This window comes from Phyllostomus hastatus, unplaced genomic scaffold, assembly GCF_019186645.2.
Source record: "Phyllostomus hastatus isolate PE091 unplaced genomic scaffold, TTU_PhHast_1.1 phas_contig_16, whole genome shotgun sequence".
NCBI classification, from domain to species: Eukaryota; Metazoa; Chordata; class Mammalia; order Chiroptera; family Phyllostomidae; genus Phyllostomus; species Phyllostomus hastatus.
The window spans coordinates 27,225,559-27,244,681 of NW_025333643.1; the positions used below are offsets into that span (position 1 = coordinate 27,225,559).

The window sequence follows — 19,123 nt, forward strand, 5'->3', positions numbered from 1 at the left end:
AGCTTCCTAATGTGACCACAAGTAATTAGCCCTAAATGTTCATTTCTCCAGCAAGCACCATGCTTCCAAAAATTAGACAGTTTTCCCTAGTTTTCCTAACAGAAAACTTCAAAGAATGACTTCTGGTCCTATTAGGGTCCTATGTCCATCTCTAAATAGATCACTGTGGCTAAGAAAATGGGGTACACTGATTGGTCAGGATTAGGTTGTATACACACTTCCAGTGAGTATTAGATGGCAGTGTAATTGATAAACCTGCCACATGTAAAAGAAGAGAACTTTTCCTGAATCAAGAGTAGAGTAAGACCAGAGGAAACGTTGTAGGGGGAAAAATAGCTATCTGTGTGTACTTCAGGGCACCCTTAGCTCAGAGCTTTGTATCCTAGTGATCTCTCTGGAAAGTATACTCAGTTGGAGGTAAGTTCAGGAATCTCAGCTTTTTTACAGGATTTTCTTGGTCAGGTTCAGTTCCCTTAGGTCTAGCAGGTCACTCTTTGATATAATGGATGGCATATGGAGTGTTTACTTACAGTTCTTAAGAGGTTATAAACTGCATTTCCTATATGAAGTGCTTGGTAGTCTTCAAGTGATCAACAGACCAAAATTATGTATATAATCTTATTTACATCTATATTTTCTGGGGAGAGGGTCCATAGCTTTCCTCTGATTAAAAAGCTTCCAGTGAACCAAAAGATTAGGAAGACTTCAGTATTTCTTAACAGGGGAATCGCTGACATTTGGACAACAACGTTTATCGCTATACAAAATGTATAACACCTCTGGCCCATACACTTGAAATGCCTGTAATACCCCAAGTCATTGTGAAAATCAGCCCTACTCCCCACATTTCAAGCACTTACAGCTGAGAGTCAGGATGAGACTAGGAGACTAGTAGTCTACCAGAAGGAAGAAGAAAGGTAAAACACAAAGAGAACCTCTGATTTCTAGCAACCCATCTCTCAAGGAATCTGGGATACACATTCACGAGCACAAAAAATCCACTTTCCTTGGGAAAGTTCAGATATTTTCCTTGTTTTAATGGTGTTGTTGAAGGGCCTAAAAATAATATTTTTTGGAAGTAAATTTTAATGTGGGATTTTGATACTGGCTACTGCAATATGGTGTGCCTCTTGCACTGTTCTCCAAATCTTGAGATCCTCCACTCTTCAGATGTTTTCAGATGCAAAACTAAAATGTTTCACTGTGAGGCAGAATGGGCAACTCCTGGGAGATGGGCACACATTAGCCTGACCTCCTTAGGGTTTTCTCCTAGGATGATCATTTAGTTTATTAAGTCCAAAAGGAGAAACTCATATATGAAATGTTATTCTGAAAGGAGTATCTTCAAGATCTAATAAATAAAAGAATGGCTATCGAGCAGCACTTTCATAGATCACAAATCAGTTTCTGTTGCATATGAGCTTGCAACATCTTTTGAAACAAGTTTGCCAATCTCCTCTTTTGTAGGTTAAGAAATTGAGGCTTCTAGGAATCAAGTGACATGACATACCTGAGATTTCACAGAGCTTTAGAGAAGGACTCAGGATTTCAGCTCTGAGTCCTAACAACTTTAAATGCCACCCTCTAACTCTTTGCCTCCCTGATGCCTTAAGACACTTTTAAAAGAAGGAAGACATACTACTGGGACTAATCAGAGTGAAGGACAGGAAGCAAAAATGAGGTACAACCCAGCATGTATTTCAGTTACCGAAGTGAGTACTGGAGAGCTCAGGTGAGGGGATTAATACTTTTACAGTTTATAGCCCCACGACTTCACTCCTGAAATGTTAGGACAATCTCATCTGAACTCGCAGTCAACTGAGAAATTAAAAACAGTGACGACGCTGTTTTGTTACTTTGCACTTTTTTAAATGAAAGAAACCTTTCAAGTGGAGTTGGATAAAGTGGAAAGCCACTCAGATGGATGAATAGTGTTGTAAAAACTCAGACTGAATTATGGAAAAAGAACGCACAGTAATGTTTTAATTACGAAGTGAAGGCAAGTTCCTCCACTCTTCCAATACGAGGACACCCTGATTTGTTGCAGCAGCGCTGGGAAGCACGCAGGCTGATAGGAATCCTTTTATTTTAAGGCAGGCTTGAGAACTAAAACTGTCCAGTGCCAAACTCTTCACAATTTTTTTGTTTTTTAAATAAGGACTTGACGTTTCTTTTCAAACGTCTGAGCTGGGAGGAGGGGTGACGGTAGGAGAGCAGGCTGAGCCCTTCCTTATTAATTTTTAATGGCCAGGTCTGTACCCTTGAGGTAAGTAGAGAGAGAGGAGCCGCTGACATTGACAGTGAATCCAAACTGGAGTTGTCCCGGTGGTGTACACCACGCTGCCTCTGCCCCGCTTAGCCTTCTGGGAGTTGTAGTTTTCGCAGGAATCGCTGCCCGGGCTAGCCGGGAAAGCCCCGCCCGGCTGAACTACAATCCCAGGCAACTCTGGCCTCTGCCCCTCCCGCCCCGGGCGAGTGTGAACTCCCGGCGCGGGGGCAGCCTCGCGGGCGGCCGGCTGAGCCAGGCACTGCGCGGGGCGCAAGCTCCAAGGGACCCAGGCCCGCCACCTCCCCTCCGCCCCCGGGCTCCGCTCTCACTTCCGAGCAGTGGCGGGACAGGCAGCTGGAGACATGCAGTCGGAGTCGGGGATCGTGCCGGATTTCGAAGTAGGGGAGGAGTTTCACGAGGAGCCCAAAACATATTACGAACTCAAAAGTCAGCCCCTGAAGAGCAGGTGAGTAGTGACAGCTGGAAGGAGGTGCGGTGGGCGGCGGGGTACCCTCTCGCCCCCCACTCTGGGGCGTGAAGAGCCGGTCGCCAGGGCTCTGGGACAAGGACCCTGTGCCCTTGCCCCGGGGCAGAGGCGAACTGTCCGCACAGTTGGGGTCTGCCCCCGCTCGGAGCGCCTCTCTGGGGGCTCCGCCCAAAGGCACTTCGGGTGTGCCGCGGGCAGCCCGGGGTGGCCCACCCGGACAAGGGGGACCCTTGGCAGGGGATTTGAAACGCTGAGACCGGGTGGGGGCTGGGGAGCGACCCGGCACCGAGATGGGGGAGGAGGAGCGCTGGGCCGGGCCGCCGGGTGGGAAGGGGGAAGACAATTTCAAGTGAACCCTTTGCTGAGTAAACCCCTCAGGCTGAGGACTACGAGAAGAGCCTGGTGAATATTGAGGCACGCCGTTGGAAGCAATTAGTTCGTTTGTTGTCGCCTCTTAGGAGTCGCCCCTCTGGGAAAACTCGCCTCTGGCTGCCTCACGGTGAGGTTTCCCTGAGTCCGGCCTCTCACCTGCGGGACCCAGATTACAGAGCTGGGGCGGGGACGTGGGGGCAGATGGTGGGCGTGTCTGCGCAGCGGGGTTAAAAGAACGCGAGCTGTAGAGACTCACTGAACCCGGGCCTTCGCTGGAAAAGAAAAAGCCTTGGGACCGGCGGATATTGGGATGCCCCCCACGTGGCAGTGACACGTATTTAATTAGCCGGGGACTTAAAACAACTTTTTAGGAGAGGAATGAACAAACTCGCTGGTTTGGCGCCCTGTATACCTGTGGTGCCCATTTCCTATTATACCTCCATTCCCAGTTTTCTGTCGTATTCCTTTTTGTCAATGTTGTAGCTTCCAATATTTGCAGTGTTACCAAGAAGGAGGTGGTATGGTCACTTGAAGCTGTGAGAGCAGAGAGGGTTTATTTCCACTCCTCTTAGTTGTGGGGTAAGGTAAAATGATATGACTGGAAGGTTCAGAGTGCTTCTGCACCCACCTCAAACTTCCTGCAGGCCCCTCACTGCGGGGTAGGACCTGAAGGAATGGGCCTGGCTGGTAGGGTGGGGAGGGTCCGGAAATCTGGGTGAATGAAGAAGGTGAACTGAGTCTGGAATGAGGGGCTTTGTTCTTTACTTCTTGGTACTGCGGACTGCTGCTTGGCTCTAGTGGAAAGCAGAGCTCTGTATATTACTTTAGGCCACAGAGGTGTCCAACCTGTGGCCCGGTGCAGCTCAGGATGGCTATGAATCCTCAATGTGGCACAATAGAAAATCGTAAATTTACTTAAAACATTATGAGTTTTTTTTTTTGTGATAACATGTCGCAATGTATTTGATTTATGGCCCAAGACAGTTCTTCTTCTTCGATGTGGCCCTGAGACACCAAAAGGGTGGACACCTCTGCTAGGGCTTTGTCAACACCCTGAATCCAAGTTGGGGAAGAAAGTCTTTGAGCAGCACACTCAATGACCATGTTGCTGAAGCGGCCTCTTTGTAGGTTGTAACAGAGATGGGAAGGAAAACTCTGCAGTTAGATGCATAAAACCAGTCTGTAGTTGGTGATTTCTGTTCATAATGGCTGTCTTGTGTGTGAGCAGAGATTGTGTGTGCTGGGGGTTGGGAGTTTTGAATAATATTGTGCAAAGGGTATTGTTGGTTTTGCTCATTGGGGTTTTATCTGCATTCAGCTGAAGGGACTAATGTTTTACTGAGGAGTCTCTCCTTTTGCTTCTGTGAGCAAATGCTGATATTGCAGAATGAAGGAGTGTGTGTGTGTGTGTGTGTGTGTGTGTAGTCCTGAATGAAATGAATTAACTGGACTCCTTGGAACGTTTTTGATGGTAGTTGATACATAATATTACATGAGTTTGTGAGAGTGAAGAAAATACCATCTGGAATAACCCAAACGAATGTGCTTTTTCAGAGTTGGCAATAAGTTACTTGCAAAGGTGAATGAATGTCTTGGTAGCTAGCTTTCTGGCATGTGTTAGGTCAAGTGTCGTTCATGGGAAGAAATGGCTTCATACATTGAAACTAGAAATAGGTGTGGGACAGAACCTGTATGGAGAGGAAAGCTAAATTTAAAAAGTTGTCAAACTGTCCGTGGAGCAGACACATGCTCTTTGAAATAAAGAAGTTAAATAAAATCTGTGAATAAATATATGAGGTTGGCAAAATTTCCCCATACTGTTTTCCATCCCACACATCTGTTGTGTGTCTTTAAGGGTCCACACATTGTTCAGGGCCTCCTCGTGGCTTTTTGTTTTAAGTCTTTGATGGGGCACCTCACTTCTTATAAGTCTTGGTTGGAAAAAGTTGAAATTGAAAAGTTAAGACTGCTGTAGCTGTTTTGTCTATCAGTTGTATTCTCAGCATTGTCTGTTGGAAGTTGAAAATATGTCCAGAATCTGCCTACTTTTCATCAACTACTCTTCTATCACTTTGGTCCAAAAAATCATCAGCCCTTGCCTGGGTTATTGTAGGAGTCTCTTAACTGAACTCCTGCTTTCTACTTTTTTTTGCTTTCATGTGCTTTCAACACAGCAGCCATGATATTCCTGTTAAAACAGATTCTCAGTGTAGGTGCGATTTTCCCTCGCAAGTCATTTGGCAATATCTGGAGACATTTTTGGTCATCACAACTGAAGGGAATCCCCACTGGCCTCTAGTAAGCAGAGGCAGTTACCATTCTACAGAGCACGAAGTAAACAGTTATTTGGTCCCAAATTGTTACCACGGAGGTTGAGAAACCCTGTGTTAAAGCCTGTCACATCATGTTGTTCTCTAGTCAAAAAACCTATAATGGCTCTTTGTTTCAGTAAAATTTGAGAGTCTTCGAACGGCACAGGTGGCCTAAATGGTCAGTCCACCTGTCAGCTTTGACCATGTCTCTTGCTGTCACTCTCCTGGCTTCATCTGTTCCAGTTGGGCTGGTCTCCTTGGTGTTCCAGGAATGCTCCAGATCCCTCTACTGCAGGGCCTTTTATGTTATACTTGCTGGTCCCTCTGCCTGGACAGCCCTTTACCCAGAGAGCCACAGGGCTCACTCCTGCACCAGCTTAGTTTCCCTTTAAATGCTATTCCCATCAAGCCTACCTTGACCACACTGTTTATAATTGCCAATCCTCCAAACTCCCATCTTCCTTGCCCTGATGTGTTTTTTTCCCATTGTAACTGTACTATAATCTATTCTATACTTTTCTCATATGATATGTTTATTATACCTTTATCAACACTGGACATCAGGCTCCAAAGGAGCAGTGATTTCTTTCTCTTCCTTGTTTACTGTTGTGTCCCAGAGTCTAGAACAGTTTCTCAATCTTGCTCTATTGACATTTTGAATTGGATAATTCCTTGTTGTGGAGGCTAGCTTGGGCATTGTAGGATCTTTAGCAGCATGTCTGGCCTGTGCCTGCTAGAGGCAGTTGAACCCTTTCCCAAGTTGTGATAACCAGAAATGTCTCCAGATATTGCCAAGTGTCCATGAGGGGCAGATTCACCCCTGCTTTGGAACTACTGGCCTAGAACAGTGCTGGGCACAATGAGTGTTTGGTTTTTGTTTTTGCATTCCTTTCCACATTGCATTCCTTTTAAAACAGATAACGACAGAGTTTCTTCCATGAGGCATTTATATACTTTTTATTTGAGCTAACTTCAGGCAAGTGTTTCATTAAGAAGGACACGTTTCCTAAACCAGCCCTTGCTGCCCTTAGGAATGTGAAGCTGCTGGATTTAGATGATGGGAACCACATTTCCATCCTACTCACTGGCAAAACTGTGGTAGGAAGACACACACTACAGGAAAAGATTCTAATGAAGACTTATTTGCAGTTTGTTTAACCTAACAGTTTTATGATACCTTTTTGTGTTGTGGGAATGTGCTCTGAAGGGTGGTGGCAGAGGAAAAGTGCCGAATGTCATGGGTGAACCCAGAATTCACATGTTAGCAGTCAGGTCAGACTATTGAATGAACTCCTGGTAGCCAAGAAACTCTCTTTGGGTCTTTGGGACCTGAAGAAAACATGTTAAAATATGGTAGTATCTTCAGGTTCATGTTTCTTTTGTTTGGTTTACTCAATTCTGTGGGCTTTTTAGCTGCTCATGCCCTTTTCCTGGATGGACTTAAGAATTCGCTTAATCTAATTTCAGTTTCTTTTCAAATTTTTAGTGATGTTTTAGATAAATTCCTACAAATTAGAAATGGGAAATAAAATGAGTTTTTGGTTTATAATGGTAGGACAGGGTATACTGGTGATTCTTAAATGCTGATTCATAGAGAGGTATATGAAGTTTTCACAGGTTAATGGTGAAATGAGAAAGATGAAGACTGTTGTGTCACCTTCAGAGTCATGTGCACAGACCTTGATATAAGGCCATTGCCATTTCATGGGTTTATTCTGAGATATTCCTTTTTGTCTTCCTATTAAAAAGGCCCTTTCTTTTATGACATGATAATCTATTCTTGGAAAAACAAAACTGTCAATCTTTTGGTTTCTGAAAGTTATCTTGATTTTTATGGTCTGCCCAACCTGTAGGGAACCAGTAACATGGAGTTTAACAGCATTGTCTGGCATCTCTATCTGTCCCTAACTAGCTGAGTGACCTTTGGCAGGCTGGATGACCTCCGATTTCACTTTCCTCATCTTGCAAATTAGGCCTGCACCCTTGATCTTAAGAACATTAACTGTTACCTTGATGGTGGAATAGTATTAGCATGGAGCCTAGTACATAGTAAGTGCTCAGTAGAAGTTGACAGATAGGCTTCTTGGTATTTTATTACTTAGTAGTGGTTTTGCACTTGTTGACTCCGGCATTCTTTTCTAAAGCCAGTATTGTTATGAAATAAAATTATCCCAATTTTAGTAAATTCTTCTTTGCTTTCATCCTAATGAGCTGTTCAGACATTTTTTTAGTATTTTATCTTTTTGTTTCACTCCATAATGGTTTTTTTAAGTTGATTTAAGAAAAGCTGTTGTGCCAATGCAAACCTAATAGCTAACATTTATTGAGCATTACCAGCCACCGCTGAAATGTTTTGATGTGTGTTAACTTAATCTTGCAAAACCTGCATGAGGTAATAATAATAAGTAAAAACTAATGACACTTTAATTGCAATTTTAGAAACAGGTAATGCTTACATGATGCTTAACTGCATGCCAGGAATGATTCTGAATATTTTACTTGTATTAACTCAGTTAATCCTCACTTCCACCTTGGGTGTATTTTTATTATTCTCATTTTACAGAGAAGGAAACTGAGGCATAGCAAGTAGATGGATCTGATTCAGTTGGACACCATCTGGCTCTAACCCCAGGCTCTTGTCTACGAGCCTCTACCACATGTCAAAGGCTCTGTGTGACTGTGGGAAAGGTGCATCATACCATGTCTTCTCCAAAACGTACCTCATGGGGTGAGGGGTGACAACATATGGATCCAATTCAACATATAAAAGAGAGTGTTACTACCATGGAGAGGTGGGCATTGGCATTGGGAGTTTGACAGTGGAAGGGAAATTAGGGTTAGTTTTGTGAATATAGGGGTATTTGAGTTTGGCGGTGAAGGTCAAGCAATGATCAAAACATATTTCTCTACAACATTAAATGAAGTATTAGATGCCTCGGGGGGCATACTCTTAAAATAAACTTCTAGGGTATTTGGTTGCCTTTTAAGCTTCCAACCAGAGTCCTAGTTCTTCCCTGTGGTCCATGGGCACCTGGTGGTAGCAGAGACTGGATACATGTGAACAGGTTCAGAAGGAGCTGGGCTGGAGCACTGTGCCCATAGCGTTGCCACTTAACTGCTCTGTTTGTGTCCAAGACACTTAATCTCTTGGAATCTCAATTTCTTTACCTGTAAAAGAAGATCAATAGAACCCTATTCTTAGAGTTGTAGAAGTTTTAAAATTTGCGGTAAAATGTATAAAAGTGCTTTGCAGAGTGCTTAGCACATGTTAGAAGGTAATAACAATTTCTTCTTTTCTATTTCGTCATGAATACAATTTTCCCCTCTGCACAGCAACATCTGAACAGTATCTCAAGCAAAACAGATAAAATTGAAATACCTTACCTGGCAGATGTTCAAATCTTATTATGCAAATTACTTGCATTGTATGATTAGATGGAAAGCTTGATTAAAGTAGGATTCTAAGTGTTTTGTGTGTGATTGGACATTTCCTTTTCCCGAGTATGCCCTTTATAGGAAATGTTAAAATGTATATATATGTGTGTGTTTCATTCCCTTTGAGCTCTGCAGTAAAGTTTGCACAGGCTGATGTTTATATCTGCTCCAGTTGTGCAAGAAGTGGAAAATATTCTTTTTTTAGAACAGGTCATGTGCTTACTGTCAGGAATAGGACCTCAGTGTAAAAAAATGTATCTTGGGACAAATCAAAGTTACTAAATTTCTCTCTCCAACTGCTTTGTTTCAGAACTGGCAGTATTAAGATAAATAATAAGGAAAAAAAATCCTTGGTTAAACTTTTTTTTTGGTCATTTTTTAAGGACAATAAGCAAGAGTTTCATTTGTTTTTTGTGCGTATGGTTTAAATATAAAGTATACTTCCCTGTTATGTTTGATTCATCAAAATAAATTATAAAAATATGTTTGACGGAACTCCAAGTATGAATTATTTAGAGAAAATCTAGAAGATGGGTCAAAGATAGCAAACACAGTTACCACATGCTTTTGATATTGTAAAGACAACGGTACAGTGTGCAAGAGGTTTTTGTGAATGCTGTGAACATCGTGTACTCGAGAGCAAGGAATGACACTGTTGTGAAGTTGGCATGGGGGGGGCGGTCTCTCAGGAAAGTCTCACACCCGCTTGCTTTCTGTTCTTGAGGATTTGGGAAACTAGGCTCCATGTTTCTCTAGGGTGGATCTGAAACATTGCTTCCTGATTTATTTGCTACATCTTTCCCTCCTGATGCCTTTCATGCATGCCTTAAGGAATAAAGAAGACATATTTGGAGTGCTTACACAAGACAACTATCCTGAGATTCAGAATGACGGGGCTTTTCTCTTCTATGGCCATCATTTCTGGAGCTTCTTGAGTGCTGTGTGCTTTGCTGAGTATGTACAGATGGTAGCTCATTGGCTAGTGTTGAACCAGAGCAGGCCGACGGGGAGTACTTTGGGGAGTTAATGAGATAATGGTGAAAGACCCCTAGGGAAGTAAGTGAAACCTCAAAATCATGAGGACCCTATTGTGTTTTTCAGGACACTTCTAAAACATCACTCAATCAATTTAAGTGGAGGCAGTATAATTTTGGGGTCAGCAGGACCTTTTTGTTTCTCTTCTTTTCCTTACTTCTCCCTTGCTCTCTCTCCTTACAACCATGTAAGTGCCTGTGGCTGTCAGGCTCTGTGCTAGCCATCAGGAATCAAATGTAGAACCAGATAGGTGAGGTTCCTGCTAGCATCCCTACTTCTGTCTTGGAAGTGGTGATGCAGTTAATCAACCAAATAGATGAACAAGATAATTTTTGGTGCCATGAAAATTAAATAGATGTTATAGATAGAGCGTGACTGGGAAAAAAGGGGGCTTTATTAGATTGGGTAATTAGGAATGAGCTCAGGAGGAAGTGATTTTGAGGTAAGACCTGAATCTCTAAAATAAATATGCAAATCTTGGCACTACCACTCAATAACTGTGTGACTTTGGACAAGTTACCCAACCTCCCTGAACCTCAGTTCTCTCTTTTGTAAAATGGGGTAATAGCTTCCTTGCAGGGCTGCTACAAAGATAAAAGGTAATTTGTGGAAAGCAGCTAATCTTGTAGGTACTCAGGAAGATGCACAGGACTGGTTCATGGTAGTACTATTTTACTATTACTATTTTCAATCCATGGTTGGGAGTCCTCAGATGCAGAGGGCCAATTATAGTTAGATGCTTATTTTTGACTGTGTGGGATAAAGGGTGTCGGCACTCTTTACCCCTACGTTGTCAATTAAGTTTGAGTAGTGGAGAAAAAATACAGACATTAATCTTCTCTGTAATTGTTTATAAGTTGGTCTTAAGTGTTTTCCTAATGTGAAGTGAGTCAGAGATTTGTGCTTGTCTGGATTAAAAGTGGAGATGGGTCTTTTTTTTTTTCACTATCCTTTCTTCTGTCTGGGATCATCTTAACTTGAGTTGTCCACTAGCTTTTTTCACTGTTGTGCATTGAGATCATTCATGTCTGACCATGTTTCCCTTATGTTTAGCCTAGGTATGGTTTTTGGCAGGTTTTTGAATCACTTTTTGGTATAAAGGAGAGGTCCAAGTGACCTAGGATGAAAAAGTAAAGCCTAAGGTTGATTTAACAAAATATACACGCATACCACAAATGAGTAACTCATGTAGAACTCCTGACTCCCAGTCCTTTGTTTTAGCCTCTACATCATGCCTCCTGAGTATACTGTCAAGAAATTGTCAATGTTGGTGCAGAAGTGAAAAAGAAGTCTCTTCTCCCACTCACCACTTCAAGCTTTTCTCAAAGTTGAGATCCACAAGCAATGGGGTGTTTTCAAGTCAACTATTAAAAAAAAATCTTGAAGGCATTTGAATTTCAGTAGCTGTGTTCTTTAATTCAAATATTCATGGAGTAGTAACTTCCAAAAGGAATAATCCTGGGTCATGTGGGAGCAAATATTTAAAATTCAAATCTAGTGAGTTATAGGCTTAGGGAGGGCACTGGGAGGATCCTCTTCCAGAAGAAAACTGTGGGTTATTGAGCAATTTCTGAGGAAGGCATCTGTGGTCTTTGCCCTCCCACTCCACCCCTTCTCTAAAGCGGGATAACTTGCTGAATCACTCCTATGTATTCCCCTATTTTCCCTAAGGTCAAAGGCTAATGGCAAAAGTGGTCCTCCCCACTGACAGAACATGCACAGTTTGTGTTTTAGAAAACGTTCCTTCGGGGAAGCTTACCTGGCTTCCATGGGAAGAAGATTTGAGGCAGAGAAGATTCATTTAGCCTGATGGCAGAGGTTATATATGGAATAATGAAACACTGGGCAGATGGGATTGCTATCTTGTCTTCAGTACCTTTGATATGTTCCTCAATACTAACTGGTTCTAAAAAGCGTGTGTTTCAAAACATACCTTTTATTTTTATAACTGGAATTTTGAAACTTGATAAAAGGAAAAGCACATAGACGTTCTAAAGGTAATTTTCCTGGTTAACTTGGAACCTAGTACACAGTGCAATGCAGTCTATCCGGGGACTGCCAGAAGATGTGGCTGCACTGTTCCTCTTGCATTGTCCCATGTAACAGAGACAGTACTCAAACTGAGTCATGAACAGAACAGACACTCAGATACTATAACAGTCCTTCTCCACCAAAAGGACTGGACATATTTTTGTTTTGCTTTTGAAGCATTTTGAACATTTGAAGTTTTTCAACAAAAGATGGAAAGGTAGCTTTGCAATGTTGTGTTACTGAACCTGCATAACAGCATCATCTAAATTTAGAACATTGGCACCTCAGCCAGTGGAATCCTTTGCAATTAATTTATAATGCTTTTAGCAGAGAATGAGAATGAATAAACATTAACATAATATTGGCCAATTAGGGTCATTTACTTAAGTTAAGGGAATATAATGACACCAACTACGCATTCTTGAAAAAATTCTATATATTTTTTAAAGGAAGAGTTTACAGTAGCTTATATAAAATAGTCCTTGAAAATATAAGCAACTGGCATGATTCCTGGTTACATTCCAAATAAAAGTTTGTCCACTTGCTGCAAGGAAGTATGCTTGCAGAGTGGCTCATGAGAGATGAGTACTGGTTAGTGGTGTATTGGGCAATCACTGTGCAGACTTTTTGGAACCACCACACCTTGCATCATTTTAGGATGGTCATTTGTCCACTGGTCTTTAGGTAGATAAACATTAATAATGCTTTAAGTAGATAAATGCTGAATGTGTAAATATGAAATGATGGGATCATGGAATGCAATTCTAATGATACTCATTATATATGGCAGCTTCAGATCTTTGGTGATGCAGAAGTGAATGAGAGGGTATGATAGTACTAGTGTGGTCATACTATCAGAGTCACTAAAATTTAACGGCAGGGGGCTGAATGACAAAGGACTATTATTAATTGGGGTTTACTTTGGAGTCAGTTATATCGCATGCCACTGTGCTGGCCTAGTGTGTGCACGCCTCTTCCTCACTCTTGGGCTCATATACCTGATATCTTTCTAGAGTGACAGGCATCAGTTTTGTACAGATTTTATTGGCAAGGACCAATCTCATGTCTACATCTGGATGCAGGGGTGGGACCTGGGAAATAGAGGCCCTAGCTGGACAGCAACACTTACACTTTAAAAAAGAGAACACATTTTGGTGGATAGCGAGGCACCATTACAGTGGTCTCAGTAGTTGTAGTGTTTTCCTCTCTGGATCAAGTTATGCCTGTTCTTGAACTTTTCTGTTCTTTTACCAATAAATTCCTTTTCTGAGTAAACATGGTTAATTTGGATTTTCTGCCACCTGAATGGGGACTGCCTGAGTTTATACATTGTCTGAATTCCACCTCTATGCAATGCTTCCTGTTCCAAGTTCATTGATTAAAATCATCACCCCACTTCCTAACAACATCACTATTCTCCCATCACGTTAGTGCAATGGTTTTCAAAGTGTTGCCCTCAGACCAGCAGCATCAGCATCACTCAGAATCTTTTTGGAAATGTACATTCTCATAACTACCATATATGTCCTGGAATCAGAAACTGTTGGAGGGGATCTCAGCAGCCTGTATTTTAACAAGCCCCCCAAGAGATGCTGATGACTCTGAATTTTGAGATCCATCACCCTGCTTCTTTTACTACAAATCCTATGTCCTCATATTGAATTATCCTTGTATTACTGTTCTAGAATGGAAAATTCCCTGGATTAGAATACATTTAGTAAAAAATGGGGCATTGTTTGTTATGGTCAGGCCAGAGATGATCATTGACAATAATTCCTTACTGATTAAAACAAAAAGGAAAATCCTTTCTAGAAAGTTAGCCCTCAGATTGACATTAGTGAAACCAGGTAGGGTTCTTGGTTGTCCAAATGTGATCTCTGAGTGATTTGGAGTTAATATAATTTTATTACCATGAGGAGCCCAGCCCAAATCTCACAAGAGGATTTTAGTTTAATTTAGACTCAAAACTTGTGAAACTTGAAGCATACTATAGTCACTTGACTGAAAGATTTGGTTGAGAAACAGGGTGATGGTGGTTTTAAGCTTGCCCATATGACCAAATTTGTTTTTCACAAAACTTGTGCTGAATAAAACTTGAAATATGACTGTCAGCCTGTTTTCCCATCTTAATGAATTCCAGACAGTTTGCAGAGTGTGGGAGCTTCCAAAACAGAGGGGCAGAATGACTGACCAGCCAGCATCTGTTTTGTCACATGTAGAGGTGAGCTGACAGAACAGTCTGAATCTTCCCAGGCTGTTCACTTCTCTGACTGAGTGGGACAGCCAGATTATGTGAGGGAAGGGCAGGACCAATGTGTGTCGGACAAATGGAGCCTGTAAAAAAGCTCTGGACTTATTACTCATTAAGAGATTCAACTACCCTTAATGATGAATCCACTGAGATGTGAGTACCCAAGCATTTTTTTCCCCTACATGTTGACCTTCTCCAGAGAAAAAGCCCTGATACTTTTTTTTTTTTGACAGAATCTGTTCTTATCGAAAATTGGCTGAGAGCTGTAACAAGTCCAATCAATCTAAAGTTCTAGGTTTTAGTTTTGAGTAAGAAGGATTTTTAACTTAAATTCCAATTTGACTGCCTTCTAGCTTTTTTATTTTGGGGCAGGTTATTTTTGTAGCCTTTGTTTCAACACAGGACTAAGTGGAACTCCTAGATAATAATAAGGTTTCAGTTGTAGAGTGGGCTGATTAAAAGCAATAAGTGGTTAAGTGCTCAGCACCAAGCCTGGCTCTCAGTCAGCGCTCACACTGCTTCCCTCATTCTGATTCCCTGTGTATACACAGCATCAGTAGGGTTTTAGACTTGAAATGCATTTTTACAACACTTTTAGACATTCGAATAAGAAGACAACTCAAAGGCAACCAGCAGGGAAAGAAAAGGTTCCATAGAACAGAAGGATGTGTGGGGATGGAATAATTCTGAGATTGGACAGTTGTCATTAGGATCTTTAGGAGGGATGCAGGTCAAGTAGTGCTGACCTACAGGGTGCCTACAGGGAGGTTTCTAAGATGGCACATGCTATTTTCAGGTAAGGTGTTACTTTTGTTGCCAGAATAGTCTTTGTCCTTATCAACATTTCTTTTCATCATAATTATAGACTATAGCTAGGAGGAGGAATAAATAATAGGATGCATGACGGGGTTTCACAACACTGCACACTGTAGTAGTTGACTTCTGTTGCTGCTCCACACAGGAATGTCATTCCTAACTGTCATGTTTCAGCTCAGGATTTAACCCAGCAGCCTCTTTATATAGTTATATTTTTCCAGTAAAAATCATAGTACCTATATTCTTGAATCTTAAAAAGTCTTTATATCTTTCACTCTTCTAGGGTTTTTCTCTTCCAGTATAGCTATTTTAAAGACTAGTACCTAAGTTTTAATTCACTCCAATACTTTTCTTTTTTTCCAGCTTGCTTTTCTTTTTTTCCAACTTTGTTGAGGTGTAATTGACAAATATGAATTGTGTGTGTATATATATATATTTAATGTGTATAACTAGTTTTTGATATATTGTGAAATGTGAAATTGTGAAATGATCACCACAAGAAGGTAACTTGCTTTTCTTGATTGTCAGAAAGTTTCTCCCTAAACCTGTCGTTAAAAGGGTCATTAGAAAGCACAAGGGGATTAGCCCAAATGGTAATCATCTTTCTCAGGAGGAAAGTGCCCAGTATATAACACACTTAAGTGGATGCCTTAATCAGTTACAGACTCATTGTGTTACATGGGTAACAGGATTGCTGTGAAGGTTCACTGTGAAGGTTCAGAGATACTGCCTGGTGGCTGCCATACCTGCCACTCTACCCTACCTGCCCATCCCAGCCTGGTGCTGTGCCCACCTGGTTCAGTGTTGCTAGAATTTAGGGGTTTACATGAGAATCAAAGTGGTTCATCTGTGTATGCACTGTTGACTCTACTGTTGTTTTGTCACTGATAAGTATGTAGGTACAATTTGATTCTCTAGAGCTGAAAACACTCAGTCATATAGTCAGTTCTCAAATGCTTGGGATATGGGCAGTGTGTTTTCAAACTGGGACTAGCACTGGGTTGTCACCCAGGAGTCTCTCTCTAGCTATCATCTGCTCTGTGCAGAGGAATGGGAACAAATTTCATTACCAATCAATGGGAGGCATCTTCTGCCAGAATCCACATATACAGTCATACAAGTACAAGGCAGTGCTTTGCAGAGTATTTGCTATCATTCTCTGTGTTGTCATGGCTTATTGAAACTTGATTTTGCTAAATAGTTCCTATCCTGAGTTTATAAAGAAATCAGGGAAAATGATGGTTTTCCTCTATGTGATTGAAACACACACATACTAAATCAAAAGACAGATTAAGGTAGGTACCTTAGAGTGAGAGCAAGTATGCTTGGAGAATTAATGAGCATAGGAGAGAATGAACGGTGGTCAGAAATGGACAGTCAGATGAGCTTATGAGCTCTGCATTTCAGTGAGAAAATAGGATGAGTCAGCTGTGTAGGTGAGAGTTGAGAGTTCAGACACCCATAACTAGGGGATGAGGAAATGGATAAGGCAGTTTGGGAAGTTTTCAGAATAGATTTATTTCTTGGATATGTAAATTGGTGGACATTAAGAGAGCTGACCCTTACTTTTTCAAAGTCATGGTTTGTGAATTATTTGTAAGGTCCTTGGACAATTTTTCCTTGCCTATGAGGTATAATGATATTCAGAAAATATGTATTGGACTTACTGTGATTTTGACTTCTCTGTGCAGTCAGGAGTTAATATGTGCAAGAAAGGGTCAACTTTAAACCACAGTCAGCAAATGGGTGGCTGTGGGAGGGTAACAGGGAACCCAGATCAGAACATCAGCAGCCAGATGAACTCTTTTCTGGGAAGCAAAAGAGCCCACTTGGTGGTCACGTTACCTACCCTGCACAATAAATATTGTTTATTTATTTATTGAGAGTAATATGTTATTTAAACCAATGCATCCAACATATTACCAAGTCAAAATGTAATCAATATAAATTTTTTATTGAGGTATAATTGATGTATAAAATTATGTTAGTTTCAGGTGTACAGAATAATGATTTGATATTTGTATATATTGTAAAACGATCACCACAATAGGTGTAGTTAACATCCATTACCACACATAGTTATAAGAAGTTGTGATGAGAACTCTCGTAGCAACTTTCAGATATGCAGTAGAGCATTATTAACTATGGTCACCATGCTGTCTGTTATATCCTCATGACTTATTTATTTATAACTGGAAATTTGTACCTTTTGACCCCCTTCACCCATTTTACCCACTCCCAACCCCCACTTCTGGCAACCATCAATCTGTCCTCTGTATCAATGAGCTTGTTTATTTTATTTTTTCTTTTTAGATTCCACATATAAGTGAGATCATATGTAAGTAAGAGATATATTTTAAAGTTATATTCACTAATGACAGCATTTAGTTGTCACTTTATTTGAAGCCCTTATTTAAAAAGTAATGTGTATTTTAAGGAAATCATGCATCTTTTTCCTATAAATAGGCTGGTAGGTGATACTTGTTTTAATGTGTCTCAGTCCTCACTTGAAGGAGGGCCCACAGCACAAGGGCATATGTTAGTTCAGTGGGCATCTCTAGGATCCAGGATAGTGAGTGTCCAGTAAATATTTCTTGAATAAAGAATAACCAGAATGGATGAAGTGTTGTTTCTGGTGTGCTAGCAGGGACCAGTAACTTGGGAGCTCTGTTAAACTCTATCAGGATAATGTGAAAATACATCTTTCCTTTTTTTTTTTTTAAGCTATGGACCCTTGTTAAGGTTTTCTGAACCTCTGTTTTCTCACCTTAAATATGGGGGTAATAGGATTTCCTATTATAAATAGGATTTCCTATTTCCAGTGGATTCCTTGCAATAGCTGTGAAGGTTTTAGAAGATAATGTAAAACACTTCTGGTGTATGTAAGTGCTGAATCCATTAGGTTAGTAGGGGCAGTGGTTGTTGTTACTACTATTGGTCCTAAGAGATGAAATAAAAATATAGTTAGTTTTCATTATTTGTGGTAGTTATGTATTATAGAGTCACCATGAACATTTAATTTGGGAATACTGAAACATCGCCCCAGAGGGTTAGGTTCCTGCGAGCCTGTGGTCATATTTTTGTCAATCATTTGATACTTAACCTTGTCTTTCTGTTTAAAGATGTTTTATTTAAGATTTATTAACAATCATTCACTGCCAACAGTACTGTGTCATGTCTGAAGGAAGCTTATCTGACACCTGTATGTTCTCTGTAAGGTACATCACAGCCTTTTTGTGCTGAGGACCCCTGGATAGCACTTCAGCACTAGGCCTGGGGATCATGTTAAATGGTGAAGTCATCAACAGAAAGCACACTTGTTTACTATGTAAGAGTGGAAACAAGAAGGCGGAGTGTTGTTTCCTTCTTGGACCATAGTTAGGAATGCACACATTGGGTGACTCAGATTTTTCACCTCTTTGTTTGCAAATGACTGCAAATATGCTGCAATATTGATTTTGGGGTTACAAATAAATTTTAGCAATAAGTGAATTTGCAAATAAGGAATCTGTGAATAATGAGGGTTGACTATTAAAAATTTTCTGCCCCTGCTGGTGTGGCTTGGTTGGTTGGAGCTTCATTCAGTAACTGAAAGGTTGTGGCTTTGATTCCTGGTCAGAACATATACCTAGGTTGTGGGTTTGATCCCTGGTCCAGGCAATCCTCAGTCTGGGTGCCTGCAGAAGGCAGCCAGTCATTGCTTCTCTTTCACATTGATGTTTCTTTCCCTTCTTTTTTCTTTAAGGGCAATGAAACACGGTACTTGGGTGAGGATTTAAAAAAGATTACAAAATTTTTTTCTTGGATCTGTCTGTCTTTCTAGTAATTCTTTCTCTGAGCTAGAAAATATGCTCACTGGGGAAAACATTTTAAAACACTGTCTGCCCCCAAAGTGTTGTGGATTATACATGAAGCCACATTCACAAATCTTTTCCAGGCATCTGATCTTCCAATTTATTAGTTTATTTGCCAATAAGAATGGCCCATCACTTCCAGATTGTTAAAGTTAAGTGGGACTCTTCTGATATGTTACTCTTTATTTTGCTGTAATTTCTGTTGTTCTTTAGGAAGGTGGAGTGTAAGAAGGGGACCTGGGAAAAGAGACCAGAGAAATT

General features: G+C 40.9%; 1 protein-coding gene across 10 annotated transcripts in view; it reads left to right on the forward strand.

Moving 5' to 3' along the window:
- Positions 1–2,483: 2,483 nt before the first annotated feature.
- Positions 2,484–19,123, forward strand: part of MITF (melanocyte inducing transcription factor) — a 245,906-nt gene continuing 229,266 nt past the window's right edge. For 9 of the 10 annotated variants that reach the window (XM_045832162.1, XM_045832163.1, XM_045832170.1 and 6 more), the window contains exon 1: positions 2,491–2,735. In XM_045832162.1, the coding sequence (XP_045688118.1) occupies positions 2,632–2,735 (104 nt within the window). In that variant the 5' untranslated portion in view covers positions 2,491–2,631. Of the gene's footprint in view, positions 2,736–19,123 lie in introns of all 10 variants that reach the window. The other variant, XM_045832173.1, reaches the window with a different exon arrangement.